This window comes from Notamacropus eugenii, chromosome 4 (genome assembly GCF_028372415.1).
Source record: "Notamacropus eugenii isolate mMacEug1 chromosome 4, mMacEug1.pri_v2, whole genome shotgun sequence".
Taxonomy (NCBI): Eukaryota; Metazoa; Chordata; class Mammalia; order Diprotodontia; family Macropodidae; genus Notamacropus; species Notamacropus eugenii.
The window spans coordinates 305,328,359-305,346,776 of record NC_092875.1 but is presented as its reverse complement, the minus strand read 5'-3'; the positions used below and the strand labels follow the sequence as shown (position 1 = coordinate 305,346,776).

Sequence of the window (18,418 nt, the reverse complement as noted above, 5' to 3'; positions counted from 1 at the left end):
CTCAGCTTTAGTTAAATTAGTTTGGAGAATTTGTCAGTTTTCTCAGAGAATTCCCCTATATCTTGATGATATTCAGGAGATGTTTGTACATAAGATACTATTATTTTCATGTTGATCTGAATGCTTCCAATTGGGAGCAGTGAAACAACAAAGTGTTCCCCATGAAATACAATAGCATAGTATAACAGAACACTGGATCTGGAGACAGAAGATCTGGTTTGACTCCTGGCTACCTGTGTGACTTTTGACAAATCTCTTAACTCCCTGAATATCAGTTTCCTTATCTTCCAGCTCATCCCTAAAGTGCCTTTTTGCTCTAATAGTCTATGAATCTGTTTCTGTTGTCTTGGTACATATGATGAAAACAAGCAAACTTTTTATTTCTTATTGTCACATTTACAATGAGAAAGCTAATAAAGATATTTGGTTCCTCTAGTTGTGAAGCAACTCACAGATCATTGCACAAAGATAGCATATTAGGATAATCAACAATTGAATTGATGTTCACAAATAATCTAAAAACCATTTGATCTTTCTAGTCTCTATTTCCTTTTCTGATATCACATCAGCTACACTATGGAAACAAAAGAAGGTTTTATGCTTTTTCTGTCAATTTTATCGATTGTTTTGGACAAAAAGAATCATTAGCTTCTGTCTACCCATCAGCTCCTGGTGATGAATCTCTCTCTGCTTATCTAGACTCATGTATCACTAGACTTGTATTCAAAATCTTACAACTTGGGAAGAATTTGTGAGAATGTGTTCTACTGGCATAACTTTCAAGAACCTAGGGTCACTTCCATGCCTAATGATACATTATCGTAGAATTTTCATGGAGGAATTATTATTACATAGCAGTCAAAAATAAAAATAATTTTAGGACACATAAATATAAACATCATGTCCAGATCAAGGGGAATAATACATTGTACTTTGTACTTTTCAGACAGCCTGTAGAATATTCTGGCCAGTTCTGGGATTCATGCTTTAAGAAGGAGAGTGACAACACAAAAATAGCCAGGATAGAGAAAGTTATGGGGCACATGTCCTATGGAAACCAGTGGAAAAAACTTTTTTTCAGGAGGAGGGGTATTTGGAAAAAAAGAAGATTTAGGCAGATTATGAGAAAGTACTCACCATGTGATGGAAAGAATACTAGACTTGAATCAAGAGATAACTGAGTTAAAACTAAAAATGGAAAATATCATATTTATAGTACCTGCCTCACAAGTGTGATAAGGAAAGCACTATATAGTTACTATAATAATAATAATGATAGTTAACATTTATAGTACTTATGCATAGGCACTGTGCTAAGTATTTTCCAATTATTATCTCATCTGATCCTCACAACAATTCTGAGTGCTATTATCATCCCCATGTTACAGATGAGGAAACTGAAGTAAACAAAGGTTAAGTAACTTGCTCAAGGTTATACAGCTAGTAAGTGTCCAAGATCAGATCTGAACTTAAGTCTTCCTGACTCCAATGCATCACTCAGTTGCCTGTTTTCAAATATTATTACTATTGATATTATTATTGCCACAAAACATCACTCTCTCTGAAATTAGGGGAACTGGGTACAAATCTCCCCCTCTCAACTTGCCTTTCTTTATCTTCCCAGTACTTACTATAAGTGCCTGGCACATAGTAAGCTCTTAATAAATACTTTTTGACTGACTGAATGTCCTGTATGCCCATGGGCAAGTTATTTAATATCACTGGGTTTCAGTTTCCTCATCTATAAAATGAGGGGGTTGGATAGCCTCTGAAATTCCTTCCAGCTCTAACCCTATGACCATAGGAATACTAAATGCTTGAAAAGTTATTATGTGTAGAGAAATTAGTCTGCTCAGTCCCAGAGAGCAAGACTTGATCAAGTAATGAGTGGATGCTAGAGAAAGGCAAATTTTAGCTATTCATCATGAAGAACTGCCTGACAGAGACATCCAGCAATACAATGTTCCCTGTTACTAGAGGTGTTTAGGAAGGCATGGTGTGGTCAAGGGGATTGTTGTTTTAGGAAGTCAGTCACTGCTGTGTGACTTTGAAGAATCTGCCTTTTCAAGTCTATTTCTAAGTACTTAAAGATATGACTCATAAAGGAGCATGTCGCCACTGTACATAACACATAACATAACACATTTCAAATGACAATGTCCAGAAGAAGTAGATTATTTAATACTAGAAGTTTGCAAGTGTCACAAATCTGTCCTAGATGAAAGGCAAGGAAGCCTTTTTTCAGTATCATCTCAGGAAGCAACACTAAGGGAATCTCTGACCCCTGAAATTCTTGAAAAGATTAATAAATCGTATTCCAATTGATCCTTTTTCACATTTCACATTGTGAATACACAATGCACAAGGTAGCTAGTTGATTAATGAAAATTACATGTAATTGTTCTTTTAATGATGCTGATGATCACAACTGTTGCTTTATATGTGAGCATTTATTGCAAACAAAAAAATTAGTCATGAACAACAATCATTTCCATGTTTTGGCCTACTAATAAGCTCATTCCAAGCCAGATCTTTCTTTATTCCAACAGACACTGAATTCAAATGTATCCTCGGGTTTCAGCTTCTGTAATAAAGAATGCATTTTAGCTATTCCCAATGATCCATTTCTTCCCTTATCATCATCTCATTCTAGTAGACTGTCTTGCAAACTCACCCCCTTGCTATTCATAGTAAAATATGCAATTAAAGCTCCTCTGATTTGAGGGTGTTGCTATGAAGATCCTTTGCAGATGCATTGTTAACACACATATGGGGTAGTGAAGGTACAACAGAGTGCTATCTCTGAGTTAGAAAACCTGGATACAGATTCTACATCTGACCTTTAATGTCTATGTGACCTTACTCAAATCATTTAATCTCCCATACCCTGTTTTCTGCTCCATAAAATGAGGGATGAAGTAGATGGCCTCGAAGGTCTCTTTCAGCTCTGACAATTGGAGAAGACTAGGATGAGTTTTCTCTAATTTTTGTCTTTAAAGTGTAAGCCTGCAACTTACTACTTGAAGAAGCACAAGAAAATTTTGGAAAATATCAAATAAAGAATAATAACTTTAGGATATATGAATATATACATATGTGTATAAAAACATACATGTATAAATAATCTCCCCATACTTTGCATTTGTCATATCACATGTAAATAATGTGCTGAAGGAATATTTCATATCCCTTGAATAAAGTAAGTTCACTCTGTCCTTTTGGTGACCTCTCAAGGAACATAACATGTGCGAGTTGGCCATGTATTAATGTTTTGGGAACTAGCCACTCCCGGAACACATAGAGAATACTTGGAGGATCTGGCTAGTCCTCCCAGTATATGATTGATTAACTTATATCTTGTGGCCCCCGTATGATATGTCCTTGACGAACAAACATCCATACTCCCATGGCCGTGTGCCCGACCAGCTTGGAACGGCACACGGGGCCGTTGGCAAAAAGCCTTCTTTGTCTAGATCCCTATAAAGTCCCCCCGCCTAGTGTAAGTCCTCAGAATCTCACCCATGGAGAGGACGCTCTGTCTGGGACCACTTGTCCCCAATTCAGACCCTGAAAGCTGTATCCCGGGATTCCCCAGCTGAGAAAATTCAGGTGTTGGTGCTTCCCTGAATTGGTGATGTTTTTCTATTTCCTCTTATATCTATATTAATATTGATATAATCATATTAGTATTAGGCTATATTAATTATTTCTGCTATAGCTCTAAACTGTTCATGCATTTGCCTTTTCTGTAAATCAATAAAATATCCAGCTTCTTCTTCTCAAATGTGTCTTATTGTAGGTGCGAATCTGAACCATAAATTTCCTTAATCACACATTTGTCTACTTCTGAAAGTAATATTTTAAGAGAGAAAAAAATGTCCAGGAAAAATGGCCAGGATGGTGACAGCTCTGGAATTAATGTCATATGAAGACTAGTTGAAAGAATTTGGGGTATTTGAAAAAGAGAAGAGCACCTATTATGCAGTAAGCACTAGAAGTGATCTCAAAAGCCATAGTCTTTGCTTTTGAAGGCCTTACAATCCAAGAGAGATTCCTTATCTCTTCAACATAAAGAACTTTTCAATAATTTAGGTGGTTAGAGAGCTATAAAAAGACAGACAAATGTGCATACGAGTAAGGAATAGGGAAGACTAGGCAATTTTAGGAACACAAAAGCAATATATGTATTAATACAGGATAGCTGGATGCCACAGTGGATAAAGTGCCAGACCTGGAGTCACAAAGACACATCTTCCTGAGTTCAAATCTGGCTTTCTGACACTTACTAGTTGTGTGATCCCGGGCAAGTCACACAACCCTGTTTGCCTCAGTTTCCTCATCTGAAAAATGAGCTAGTGAAGGAAATGGCAAACCACTGCAGTATCTTTGTCAAGGAAACACCAAATGGGGGTCACAAGAAATAGAACATGACTGAACAACATATTAATACAGTTATTAATTATTAATATTAAAATAGTAATAAATACAAAGAACATGTGAAAACCAAGAGAATGCAGCGTAAAGCAGTAATCCTTGAGACAGCCTCATCAGTTAATAATGATGTATTTTTTTTTCCAATAAGTTCAGATGGAACTCTTCTTTTTGAATTTACTGCTTTAATGCCTTTCAGTAAATATTTTCATACACAAAAATAAAATAGATGCCAACATTACAAGTACTAAATATGCACCATAGTACTGTGACAGCATGGGAGAGTGAAAATAGCACATCAAAGAAAAAATGAAGTTTGACCTTAGTGCATACTCCAGTTCTTATTGCTGTGCAGGACTGGGTAATAGTTATACAGAAACTTGTGGTGTGATTACAAATTCCAATGAGAAGGTACAGTGTTTTCAGGTCTGGTCCTGTGGGAAAGGACTTGTTCTCCCACCCCTTCCCCCAACAACAATCCTGGTATGTGACTAAGGGATGCAAGCATGGGGATACAAACATTAATAGTCTGCTGGTGAGAACAGAATTATGTATCACCAGCTCTGTTTCCAGCCCTTCTGGTGCCGAAGAACAGGAATCTAGGAGCTCTAGCTGTCTTAATACAGAAAGTTACGTTAGTATATGGGTCAAGTAATTTATTTTTTTCTGTGCTATTTGCCACACTTTAAGAAGCATAAAAAATTAAAGAAATTTTAAAAACCAGTATTTACACAGTCATAAAAGCCACTGTTCCTGCCCCTTTTAAACAATTTATGTGTTTTGCTACAGTGTTGGATACAAAATTATGCTAAAAAAGAAAACACATTTTTGTAGAAGCATTGCATCATTATAAATTAAACAGTCGCATAAAATTCTGCATTTTAAGACACGTTCAGTAGAAACAGAAAACATCTTTGTGTAGATGCAATCATGAACAGTCGCTCGCAGAGAAAAGACACCTCTTGCAGCTCTCTGTGAGTCTTTTTACTTTTCCCTAGTGTGTACTGATGTTCTATGGGTGTTGTTTAGACCCCTTGATCACAAAGCATTTATTAAGCACTTTCTATATGCCAGGCACTTGCAAGGTATTTGGGATTCCAAGGAAGAAGTAAAACAGTCGAGTGGAGGTTTGCAAAGCACAAAGAACTCCCAATGTGATAGGCATACTAGGACATTATTGATTCAGAATTCCCTACAAATTGCAAGGCCAAGCAGGCATAGGTATTGGAAATCTTGATAAGATCTGAACTACAGAAAAGTTGGCTAAAGGGCTCAGAGATGAAAGGTGGTTGGAAGGAGCACATACAGATCTCACTAAAATATACGCAACGTGGTTTCATGTTTGGATACAATTCCATCCATGGTTCAACAACACATACAAGTTTTACACAATGCCTCTATTATACACACACTCAGCTCCTTTTTACTGCTAGGGCAGTCAGAAGCGTCTAGAGACAACGAAGCTGTGGCTTGCTCCGACCCTGGGTGCTGAGCTCTGGCCCCTCGCTGCTCAGAAATGAGGTCAGGTAGCCCTACCTCGCTTATCGCGCGTCCCGTGCTTCTTAGCCAGGGCGAGCTCCCTCTGGATCCTGGATTCCAAGTACTCCTGTTTCTTGCCCAACATCTCCTCCGTCTCCCGGAGCCGAGCCAAGGCCTCCTGGGGGCTGGGAGCCGCCTTGCCCTTGGAGGATTTTCCCGCTTTGAAAAACTTGCCCAACTTGCTCATGGTGGCGTCTTTGGGGACCCCAAGGCACCGAAAGAGGCGGGGAAACCCGGCAGCCCCCCAGGCCACACCTGGAGGACAGGTGAGGAAGAGAAGTCCTCTCCCGGCAAGGCGGGACAGTCTAAGCTGCTAGAACTCAACAAGGTGTCAGGGCAATGAGTGACACACACACTCGGGCACTTCCTGACCATCGGGCCCGGAGCCCCGCCCCGGCAGTCCTGGAGCCGGCTACCTGTGGACTAGGGGTGGGAAGGCGAGGGAGGAGAGTCGGGGAAGCCAGCGCTGTCCTGAACACTGGGTCCAAGAGCCCCGAAAACACGAGTGGGTGGGAAGCCGCACTCTGCGGACCCTGAGCACGCTCCCCGAGAGGCGCATCCCAGGAACCGGGAACCAGCTATGTAGGACGCACCGAAAGAGCAGCGCAGGTAGACCCGATCACGTTTGGGCGTGCCTTCCTTCGGAGATGACCTCTTATTCACGATGGATGACATATATACATAGCTATTAGTATGTGGACTCTCTCATTAGACGGCGAACTCCTCAAGAGCAGAGAACTGGCTCCGCCTCCCCCGTGATTAGCACTTAGTGAACAACAGGTGCTTGTCGGCTGACTGTCAGCCCTCCCTGACTGCGGATTGCAAAAACCGCTGAATTAGGAGTCAGAGGACCTGGTTTCAAAAGCATCTCTAACAGTTGTGGTGTGACCTGGGCAAGTCCCTTAACCTTTCTGGGCCTCAGTTCCCTTAACTATGTAATGAGGGAGTTTGACTAGATGACTTTGGAGGTGCTTCTAACCCACATCTATGATTCCACCTATGTATGCAGATGCAGGTGTTTCTATGGATTTATGAAAGCTCAGGGATGTGTGTGTGTGTGTGAGTGAGTGACTTATTTTGTGTGTATATAGTGAAGCTCTGCTCAGAAGTATGAATGCGTTCTATAAGATAACCTTTACCAACATGGATTTAGAACGGGATGGCAGTCTGTTTTTCCTAGTGGCAGGACTTTGGGAAATGTTTAGTTGAGTTCATAAGGATTTTTAAACTTTCTATGGAATTCTATCTTAAAAAAAGGCTGCAATTTTCTTGCTAGATGAAATTGGGTCTATTTTCCAACTATTATATACATGCAAGTAAGTATTAAGAAGGGATAGACAATCCTAGTAAGAGAGAAGCGTTATTTTGCTCTTATTCACTATCTGATTCCCATCATCAGAACCAAAAGCAATGTTTGGTAACATGAAAGGCAAATTGACATTATTTACAGACAAGGAAGTGGTCTCATTAAAGTTAAGTGACTTGCCCATTGTCACAGAACTAAGCAGTATATGATCTGAGATTCACAGAATGATGGATGTAGCACAGAAAGGATCTGAACTCATCATCTCTTCCCTGCTCATTCTCCACCAGTTCTCTGAAATCTATTGAGAACACTCATGTTCCCAGTCACCCAAGGCTCATATCTTCAGAACCAATTTTGACTCTTACTTCACTATATGTGTAAAAGTGGGGTCAAAACCATTCTTCCCATTTTAGCCTTGATACCTTAAATAGGAGAGAACATGCCTCAATCAATGACATAGACCTTAAACTACATCCTAAAAACAAAAAAGACCTTCCAATGAAAATGAAAGAAAGCATATTCAGATAGACCAAGAAAATTTGACCATACCCCAGAGATCATCTACAAATTATCAAATTAGGGTAGATTTCCAGAAATTGGAGTATGTGGCTTCCTTGGCCAGGTCTCATTCCCATTCCACCCACTTTGGCCAGGATGTACCTTGAAAGTCTTAAAAGGTCTTAAAGATTTGGGACTTTCTATTTTTTTTTCATTGGTGGCCTAGTAGAATCCCAGATCAACTAGGGGCAGTATCTACACCAGGAACCAAGGACAGATGGCCACAGATTCATCATGTTTGAAGGGAACTTCTTGAACATCCCACAAATGAGAGAGAAGTTACAGCAACCAAGGGCTATGAATTACCCTATGATATGATCTAAGCTTAAGCCCACTTTCCCATGGACTTTAAAAGTATTTGTGGAAGAGTATGTTACTTATTTTTGGGGGGAGGGGAAGGGACATTTTGTATTAACTGTTATTACTATACAACCTTGGTAAATATCCCTCCCTAAAAGCTAATTAAAACTGGTTAGTTAAGATGATTCTCAGTTGATAGTATTGGAAGGGAGACATCAGAAAGGGCTTAAGTCAGTGGAATTGGAGAAAGTCACCCCATTTCCCTTCAGAGGGTATGTCTGAAACCCTGGATGGGAGATACAGCCAAACTCTGAGGACCTGACTAATCAAAGGGATTTAGAGTGAGATAAGTCAACAAGTCAGACCAACAAATATTTAGTGCTAAGTACTATGCTGCTTTAGAACTTACATAATCATACATGTATTTAATCAGTTTCCAAATTCTATTGCTTTAACTTCTTAGGTATTTCTTGCATCTATGTTCTTCTCTCCACTCCCATTGCAACCATGTTGGGCCCTTATCTCTTCTTACTTAGTCTACCATAATAGCTTACTAAGTATTCTTTCTCACTCCATTTTATCTATCTTCTGTCTCCTCCACATTGACATTTAAGTAATCCCACTAATACATTTTTCTGATCTTATCATTCTACTAAGCAAAAACTTTAATTGGTTTCTCATTGTTAAGCAATAGGATTAATTAGAAAAAGTGTAATTTCTAGATCCTGGCATTTAAGGTTTTCTACAATTTGTCTCCAACATACATTTACAGTTTTATTTCATATCTCCTTTTATATATTCTATATTTCAGTAAAACTGGTCTTTATTCCATTACCTTTTCTGCTCTTTCCTTTTCCATTAATATCTCTTCTTAAAATATTCAGAACATTTATCCTGAATCACTCTTTTTGTACTTATATTATTCTCCCTTAAATCACAGTTATTTATTTATATGACTTTATCCCATTTGTATTGTAAACCCCTTGAGATAAGGATTTCTTGAATCGCATTGTCTAACATGCTGCTGTATAGGCTAGGCACTTCATAAATGTTTCTATAATTAAATATGTTGTTGGATTTATACATTTTTTAACATTGAACCAAAGGGGCTAGAATCATAAGGAAACATGGCAAACATCTTATCCAACCCCTTAATTTTACAGATGAGGAAACTGAGGCCCACAGAAGTTGTCACATTCCCAAGGTCACATGCATAGTAAATAGTAGGTCACTGCTCTGACTCCAAATCTAGTGCTTTTTCCTCTACACCACAATGTGGGTGTGGATAACTTCAAATACGAATAGTCTTTGTACCCCCCAAGGCCTAGTAGAGTGACTGACACATAAAAGATGTTTAAATAAAAGCATATTGAATTGAATTCAATCCTTGACCACTTAGAGAATTTATTTAATTTATAATTTGAGTATACTGCCTTGAACTATTTTCTAAAAAGTTTCTATTTTTTGGTCAAAGGAATATGAATAGGCAGTTTTCAGATGAAGAAATTAAAGCTATCTATAGTTATATGAAAAAATGCTCTATATCACTATTGATTAGAGAAATGCAAATTAAAACAATTCTAAGGTACCACAACACACCTGTCAGATTAGCTAACATGACAAAACAGGAAAATTATAAATGTAGGAGAAAATGGGGGAAAATTGGAACACTAATGCATTGTTGGTGGAGTTGTGAACTGATGCAACCATTCTGGAGAATAATGTGAAATTATGCGCAAAGGGCTGTAAAACTATGCATACCCTTTGATCCAGCAATACTACTACTAGATCTGTATCCCAAAGAGATCATAAAAAAAGGGAAAAGACCTCCATGCACAAAAATATTTATAGCAGCTCTTTTTGTTATGGTAAAGAAATGGAAATTGAGGGGATGTCCATCAGTTGGAGAACAGCTGAACAAGTTGTGGTATATTGAATTTATAATGGAATACTATTGTTGCATAAGAAATAGTGAGCAGGCAGACTTCAGAAAAACCCAGAAAGACTTGCATAAACTGATGTGGAGCAAAGTAAGCAGAACCAGAACACTGTACACAGTGACATCAACACTGTGCAACAACCAGCTTTGTCAGATTTAGCTCTTCTGAGCAATGTCATGATTTAAGACAATTCCAAAAGACCTATGATGGAAAATGCTATCTAAATTCAGAAAAGGAACTATAAAGTCTGAATAGAAATCAAAACATGCTATTTTCCCTTCCTTTTTTTTCTTTCTTATGGTTTTTTTCCCTTTTGTTCTGATTTTTCTTTCACAACATGACTAATGTGTAAATATGTTTAATATGATCATACATGTATAGCCTATATCAGATTGCATGCTGTCTGGAGGAGAGAGGAATGGAGGGAAGGGGGTGGGAATTTATAGCTCAAAATCTTATAAAAGTAAATGCTGAAAACCAAAAATAAATTTTTTAAAATTTATGTTTTTTATATCTTGTCTTCTCAACTATATTGTAAGCTCCTTGAGGCCAGGGACTATTTCTGTATTTCTCTATCCTTGTGTCAAATTGCTATCTAACTAGGCACAAAAGAGCACTTGAAACTTGTTGGATTAAATATTTAGGAGTGGTTATAAGACAACCTTGTTAGAGTCATTAAAAAAGAAATCATGGATTCAGGGACAGGTTAGATTTTAAAAGGAACTGTATTTATAATTCAAGAATATCTTTATAGATCATTATGAGAGACAGAGTAGGGCCAGAGTAAATAAAAGTTAAAGCATTAAAAGTTTGCCACTTGAAGTGCAATTGTAAATGAAGATTAAAAAGGTCTATGAAATTAAAATGAGTGAAAAAAATTCTACTCCAGCCTTCTCACACATAAGCCCCAACAGACAAAAGACTATACTTGCAAGTCAGCAAACAAATGAAACATATTTCATTGCTATTCCAGTAATGGAGGTGGAGAAAATAAACTTTTTTTTAATCAAGTGATTTACAGACTGAAAATATCCCATTAATCTTCATTCAATAGCATAAACCACAAATGTGGTTTCATAAAGAGTTCTCAGCAGCCAGTATATTTTTCAATTTTTAATCTCAATTGATCTTAGCTAATAAGGAGGCTGTTGTTTAGAAGAATGATCATTCTTGGCTTGATTTAGCATAGTTAAGATGGCAGGGAAATTGGAAAATTATAGATCTAATAAGAGACAACAGAAGTCAGGCTAATTGATACATTTATGCTGCCCTTTGAAATTGCATCCATTTTTAGAATGTCAAATGAACTCTAACCAAGTGAAGAAGAATCATTCTTTAAGCATGCCACAGGATTGTCATCTAATAGTGATTTATCAAGCAGCTAAACATGTATGGGCACATTCTTCAGGCATGCATTTTTCAGTCTAAACAAAACATCCATGGAATTCATATAGCTGATCACCATGATGAGGAAGGAAGCAACAATTTTGGAAAAAATAACTTTACAGCAATAAAGTATGATTGAAATTATTTTTCAAATTGATTTGACCCATAATAAAGAAATACTTAATATGCATCTGAGTGTCATTTTTTTTTATGTAGGCTTAATAAGTCAAAGAATCTACAGTCTGTGAAAATAATACTAAGAACTTGTCTATGTCATTTTGTTGTTATTGTCCAACTCTTTGTGACCCCATTTGAAGTTTTCTTGGCAAAGATACTGCAGTGGTTTGCCATTTCCTTCTCCAGTTCATTTTTTAGGTGTGGAACTGAGGAAAATAGGGTTAAGTAACTTGCCCAGTGTCACACAACTCAAGTGTTTGAGTCCTGATTTGAACTCATGAAAATGAGTCTTCCTGACTCCAGGCCTGGCTCTCTATACGCTGTACCACTTTGCTGCCCACATTCTATATTTAGATAACCCTAATTGTTAGGAAGCTTTTCCTTAGAGCAAGACAAACTATAATTGGAATTTCTTCACATGGGTCTCTGGAACTAAGCAAAAAAAGTCAAATTCTTCCATAGTAGAGTCCTTCAAATACTAATAGGTAGTTATCATGTCCATTCTAAGTATTCTCAGTTCTAGGCTAAACAACCTCTGTTGATTTCCTGATTCTCATGACACAAAAGCAGGGCTTAACATAGTATCTGGCATGTGTTGCTCAGTTGTATCTGACTCTTCCTGACCGTATATAATCTAATAGCATCCATAGGGTTTTCTTGGCAAAGACACTAGAATGGTTTTCCATTTTCTTTTCCAGTAGATTAAGGCAAACAGAGGTTAAGTGACTTGATCACATAGCTAGTAAACATCTGAAGCCGACTTTGAACTCAGATCTCCCTTACTCCAGTGCTCTATCCACTGAGCCACCTAGCTGCCTCTAATCTGGCACGTAGTAGATACTTAATAAATGTTTGTTGATTGTTTAATTGATTGGTGCAGTGAAAAAAGTGCTGGATTTTGTATTAGCAGACCCATATTTGAATCTCAGCATTGCCCCTTATACTCTTAGAAAAGTCACTCAGTTTCTTCACATGTGAATTGAAGGGGGTTGGATTAGATTAGCTATATAATCTGTACCCATTCTAGGTCTATAATCCCCTCCTAAATCTTCTCTAGGCTAAACTTTTCAATATTCTTCCTTTAAAAATGGTGCTTTACTGAATACGTTTCTGATGAGGTCTGGCTGGCTATTACAAGTATCTAGGTGAAAAGTGATGAGGTTCTGAACTACAATAATGGTAATCAGAATGGAAAGGAGGAGAAAGATAGGAGAGATGCTCTGGAAACAAATTTAGAAAGAAAGAATAATGACTGTTTTTTTAAGCCTCAGTGACTGGAGATAGTAGTGTCAACATCAGAAGTAGAGAAACTAGAAGAGCCAGGAAATACTACAAGGGAAAGAGCCATGTATTAGAAGGGTAGGAAAAGAAGGGAATAAACCTTTATATAGTGCCAACTTATTATATGTCAAGTACTATGCTAAGCACTTTACAAATATTATCTCACTTAATTGATCCTTACAACAACCTTTGAGGTAGGTGCTATTATTATTCCTATTTTACAGCTGAGGAAGCTGAGGCAAGCAGATGTCAAGCTTATCCAAAAAATGAGTCTTTTTATTTGTCTCTTGTGCAGAGGACTAGACTTTATTGGCTGCCCAGGGCTCAAGTGGCCTAATTTTTGGAACATTCAAGTTGGAAGGGACCTGGGAGGTCATGTAAGTTAGCTTCATTTTATGAATGAAGAAACTGAAGCCCATAATGGTTAAAGGAGGTACCCCAAGTCATACAGGAAACTCTATGAGAAACAGTCATATTGATTTAAATTACTTGAATTACTCAGAGGCTCAAGGTAAAGGGACTGCATGGAGAGAGCAAAGTTGTTCTCCATTCTTTCTCTACATGAATGACTTCCACCTAGACTAGCATGGGAATTAAGTTCCCAGCAAAAGGATAGATCCTCTATTCTTTCTTGCCTAGAACACTGAGCTTAGAAATGAAAACAATGTCTCTAGTGATAGAGATATCAACATAGTGTCCCTGTGGACTGCAACTAAACCACTGACGTGTTCATGAAATCTTGGGATGGATCTCTTTGTTACGTAATATTATCTTTTCATCCATCAACCTTTGCTGTCCTTTTTTTTAGAATACAAAATAATGAATTAGATTCAGCACTTTTTATTTCTAGAGCTACAGTTTATTAAAACAAAGACACAATAATTCAATCAAGGATACTTTTTGTAGAGGTATTCATAGCAGCTTCTCATTCTGGTTGGTATGCAACCTCCTAGTGCCTTCAGTCCCACAGAGACACATGCATCTTGGACCCCAACAGAGTTGCTTACCTAAGATGAGGTTACATCAAGGCTGGGGAAGTACTAGGAGTTTGACATGGGAGTCTTTTATAATTTCCATTACCTGTCCCTTAGCAAAGCCTAACTGTATGGATGCAGCTTTTATAGTTAGTAGGGCCAGCTGCATATTTTGAGGATTAAGCTATTCTATCAAGTTTCCATAGTAATTGTACATGAAGTTGTATGTCGAGGAGAGTTATTTAATTGGATCACTCAGATGAAATCACCTTGAGTAATCCGAAGCTATTTCTTCCACACTCTAGATACCCTAATGCCCTCTTTTAAATCTTTGAATAACCTCAAAATTTTGAAGGTCATTAGAAACCATTAAATGGTTATAACTGTAGCCTCCTACGTTGCAATTCAAGTCATGGTATGAATTTTAAAGTTGTGGATAATTTAATCAGGAAAACATAGTATTTCCATCTTAAGAGATGAGAGATTTATATTATCTTATGAATTAGGACATTCTCTGTCCTTTTAAAAATATGTTCTATAAGTGTTTATTAATTTATCTTGCTCTTCCATAAAAAAACACCTGAATCTCATGAGATAGAATAGTAAATAGATTCAGCTACACAATGAGTATTTCTTGTTTTATCTATTTCCCAACACTTCATTTAGCACCAATTTTGGAATCAGAAAGATGTAAAGTCTGTAAAAGTACTGGATATAATACCTGCCATTCTCTCAATTTCACTGAAATTTCTATAATTAGTGTTACTGAACCAATTTAGAATCTAAAAATCACAATTATGATGTTGTGCATTAGCATTACTACCACAGGTACCAAAACAGATTTAGATATTTTTATGCTTGACTTCGGTAAAATAAAAAAATCATGATTAAGTAATCATGATCAGAAGACAAAGTATTCCCATATTAAATGACTAACTGGAAGATGTTTATTGATTTAGCCACATCTATTAAACACTAGTATCCAGGAAATTTTACAAACTAAGAATAATTACATAAAGGAAAGGTAAAACTTCAGAACAAAGAGTTTTTGGAGATTTTGTCAAAGAAGCGCAGTCTTTAAAAGACTAAGAAGTCTTGGTGATAGACTAGGGGTCTCTTACGGTGGACCAGCCTAATTAAGTTCAGAAAGGCTCATCTCCAAAAGGTAGGTCACCATGTGGTTTTTCGTTTGTTTATTTTTTACCTAATGCAGAGATCTGATTCTGTCAGTTCTCTACTCAATAAACTCCAATGGCTTCCCATTGCTTCCAGTATTAAATACAAAATGCTCTATTTGGCTCTTCATAACCTAACTTCCTCTACCTTTGTAGTCTGTTTACACTTTATTCCCCACCATATACTCTTCGATTCAGTGACAGGAGCCTCTTTGTTGTTCCATGAACCAGATACTACATGTCTTATTTCCTGGCATTTTCTCTGGCTGCCCTCCATGCTTGGAATGCTCTCCCTCCTAACTACTAACCTCTCTGGCTTTTTTTCAGTCCCAACTAAATTTCTATCTTTCGCTAGAAAACCGCTCCAACCTTTCTTAATTCTAGTGCCTTCTTTTTTAATTATTTCCACTTTGTCCTATATGTAGTTTGTATTGTATATATTTGTTTGCATTATCTCTCCCCCATTAGATTCTAAGTTCTTTGAGGGCAGGAATTTTTGCCTCTTTTGTATCTCCATCATATAGCACATTGCTTAGCCCATAGAATGCATTGATTAAATGTTTATTGATAAACTAAATGATTAACAGAACCTCACAAAGACCATCTACTAAGGCACCAAGAGAATAAGCAGATGATAGTCTTCCTGTACTTGGCCTTAGTCAGACTACATCTGCCTCATTATTTTCAGTTCTGGGCATACCACTTTAGGAACAACTTTGATAAACTGTGGAGTGTCTAGAGGAGGACAATGAGGATGATAAAGACCCTCAGCTCATGCCCTATGAGAACGAGTTGTAAAGGAATTAGGAGAATATAACCTAGAAAAGAGTGTGTTTGTCCTTCGTTGCCAAAGAAGACCATGCCATCAGAGAAATAATGATATGACTTGCACCTGACTTTGTTTGGAGTGAGGGAGGGCTGTGCAGGTCACCAGCCTCACTTCTCCTCCACAGCCATCTGAATCCAGTGACCAGATATTCATCAGGATGACTGGAGATGACCCAGGATGACGCAACTGGGGTTAAGTGACTTGCCCAAGGTCACACAGCTAGTGAGTGTCAAGTATCTGAGGTGAGATTTGAATTCAGGTCCTCCTGACTCCTGCACTGGTGCTCTATCCACTGTACCACCTAGCTGTCCCACCTAGAGAAGAGAAGCCTGAAGGGAATGAGGGAAATGATACTGTCTTCTAGCGTCCAAAAGCTTGTCATGTGAGATCCTGGATTTGTTCTTTTTGGCCTCAGAAGCAATTAGAAGAAATTGGAAAGAAGTGAATTTAGGTTTAATGTAAGGAGAAATTTCCTAACAATGAGAGTCTTCCAAAAATGGAATTTAGGATGTAGTTGGCTCCCCTTTACTAGAGAGTCTTTAAAGGCTAGATGACCACTGGTTGGGTCTGCTATACTGGGGATTTCTGTGGTTGTTTTGGGTTAGATCAAATCAATCTATCAATCAACAAGTATTTTATCACCAACAAATGGTGATTTTTGATTATTTCCCTTGGTTGACAAACTTGGCACTGGCTGTAGTAACATTTACTAAACATCCTCTTAGACACCCTAGCTTGGTTTCTTTATGTTGTTGTCCAGTCATTCAATCCCACCTAACTCTTTGTGACCCTGTGCCAACTGTCCATAGAGTTTTCTTGGCAAAGATACCCAAGTGGTTTGCCACTTCCTTCTCCAGTTTTATGCAGGAAGAGGTCAAGTGACTTGCCCAGAGTCACACAGCAAAGAAGTATCTGAGGTCATATTTGAACTCTGTTCTCTCTGACTCTAGGCCCAGTGTTCTATCTGCTGTGCCACCTAGGGTTTCTTTATACCTTTGATCTAATTGAACTGGACATTGAAATACATTGAAAGGCACAAATCATGAAACAATACCATATTTTCTACTCATCTATGTCATTTTAGCCCAAAAAAAGGGTCACGTTTACTGATTTATTTGAATAGCTTTAATTACAAAACTGGCATATGAAGCTGGTTTGAATTATGAGACAACTCTAAAAGGATATAGAGTTATGGGGATAAATGCAAAGACCCACACAGGCTCAAAAAATCCACTATACAACTATAGAATTGAGATGTAGCTAGATAGTAGTCATGTGAAAAAGACTAGGGGGCCAGAGTGAACTGAAAGCTCTTAAGAAGTGGTAACCCCAAAATGACCATCTTAGGCTTCTATATTAAGGTTGTCAACCTAGAAGTTTGGTTAAAAAGGCAAATAGGCTGAATGCATGTTGTTTATTCCCTTAAAGGTAGAGGTTACATGATCATGGGATCAGAAGAACTTCTGACCAGCTTATACAAGAATGCCCAGGCTTAAATCTGTTTAGGACAATCCAAGGTTGTCTGTGTCCTTCAGATTTATGGTCTTGATGAGTGACTAACTATAACACAAGAAAGGAATTTCTTAATTGGATAGGTTGTAAATACAATAAGAGAGTGAACAAGGTGCTGATTGAAATTACAACCCAGAACATCTGTGTTTTCTTTATCACTATTATAACATAGTATATGTCCACAAGATGAAAAAGGAAAAGTCCCATTATTCAAGACAGGGTTAAGGGTCTCTAAGGAATGCTAAGTTAGCCCCATCTGGCTTTGCTGACATAGGAGGAGGAATTCTCTGAGTTTACTTCGGAAAACAAAAAGACTGTTAGGTACAGGCACTTCTTCTGATTAATGTAAGTCCTAGCCCCTTATTAAAGTCCAACATTTATATTAAATGATTTTCAAGGTCTAATGTCCAGAATGAGAGGTCATAATCCTGCTGTACTCTGTCCTAGTCAGGCCACATCTGCCTTGGGTTTTGGGTTTAGATTAAGGTGCCACATTTTAGGAAGGCTATTGATATGCTTGGGTACCTACAGAGAAGTAAAGATAGGCACTAAAACCGTGATTTCAAGGGAACTTCCAAATGTATAAATTCCCTTTACCAGTGCAGGTCAACCCCTTCCCCGTAACTTAGTCTTAAAGTTGTCTACTGCACTGAGTTTATATGACTAGTCTGAAGTCCAACAAGCAATGTGTCAGAGATGAGACAGAATACAAAGCGGATTACGGTGGGGGTACCAAAAGCTATTAGAAAGAACTGAAGATATTTAGCCATAAAGAAGGCTCATATGAATTAGAATCAGAAGAGATCATGCTCATTCTCCTGAAATACCACAGGGGACCTCAAATTTGAGTACCCTTTAACTCTTCCCACTTGATGCACGGAAGAGGCTCTGTACCTTTCTTTTCTCTAGTCCTCATCTTTCATCCTATTCATGTTCCCATTATTTGAGGTTTGATGAGGAATGTATTGGTTAAAACTCTTAAATCTAGTTGAAGGAGAAACAGCCAATAG

At 37.8% G+C, this 18,418-nt stretch overlaps 1 protein-coding gene across 1 annotated transcript in view; it reads right to left on the bottom strand.

Moving 5' to 3' along the window:
• CHMP4C (charged multivesicular body protein 4C) overlaps positions 1-6,697 on the bottom strand; it is a 54,144-nt gene extending 47,447 nt beyond the window's left edge. The window contains exon 1 of the mRNA XM_072604977.1: positions 5,968-6,697. Within this exon, the coding sequence (XP_072461078.1) occupies positions 5,968-6,157 (190 nt within the window). The 5' untranslated portion in view covers positions 6,158-6,697. The remainder of the gene's footprint in view (positions 1-5,967) is intronic.
• Positions 6,698-18,418: the final 11,721 nt, after the last annotated feature.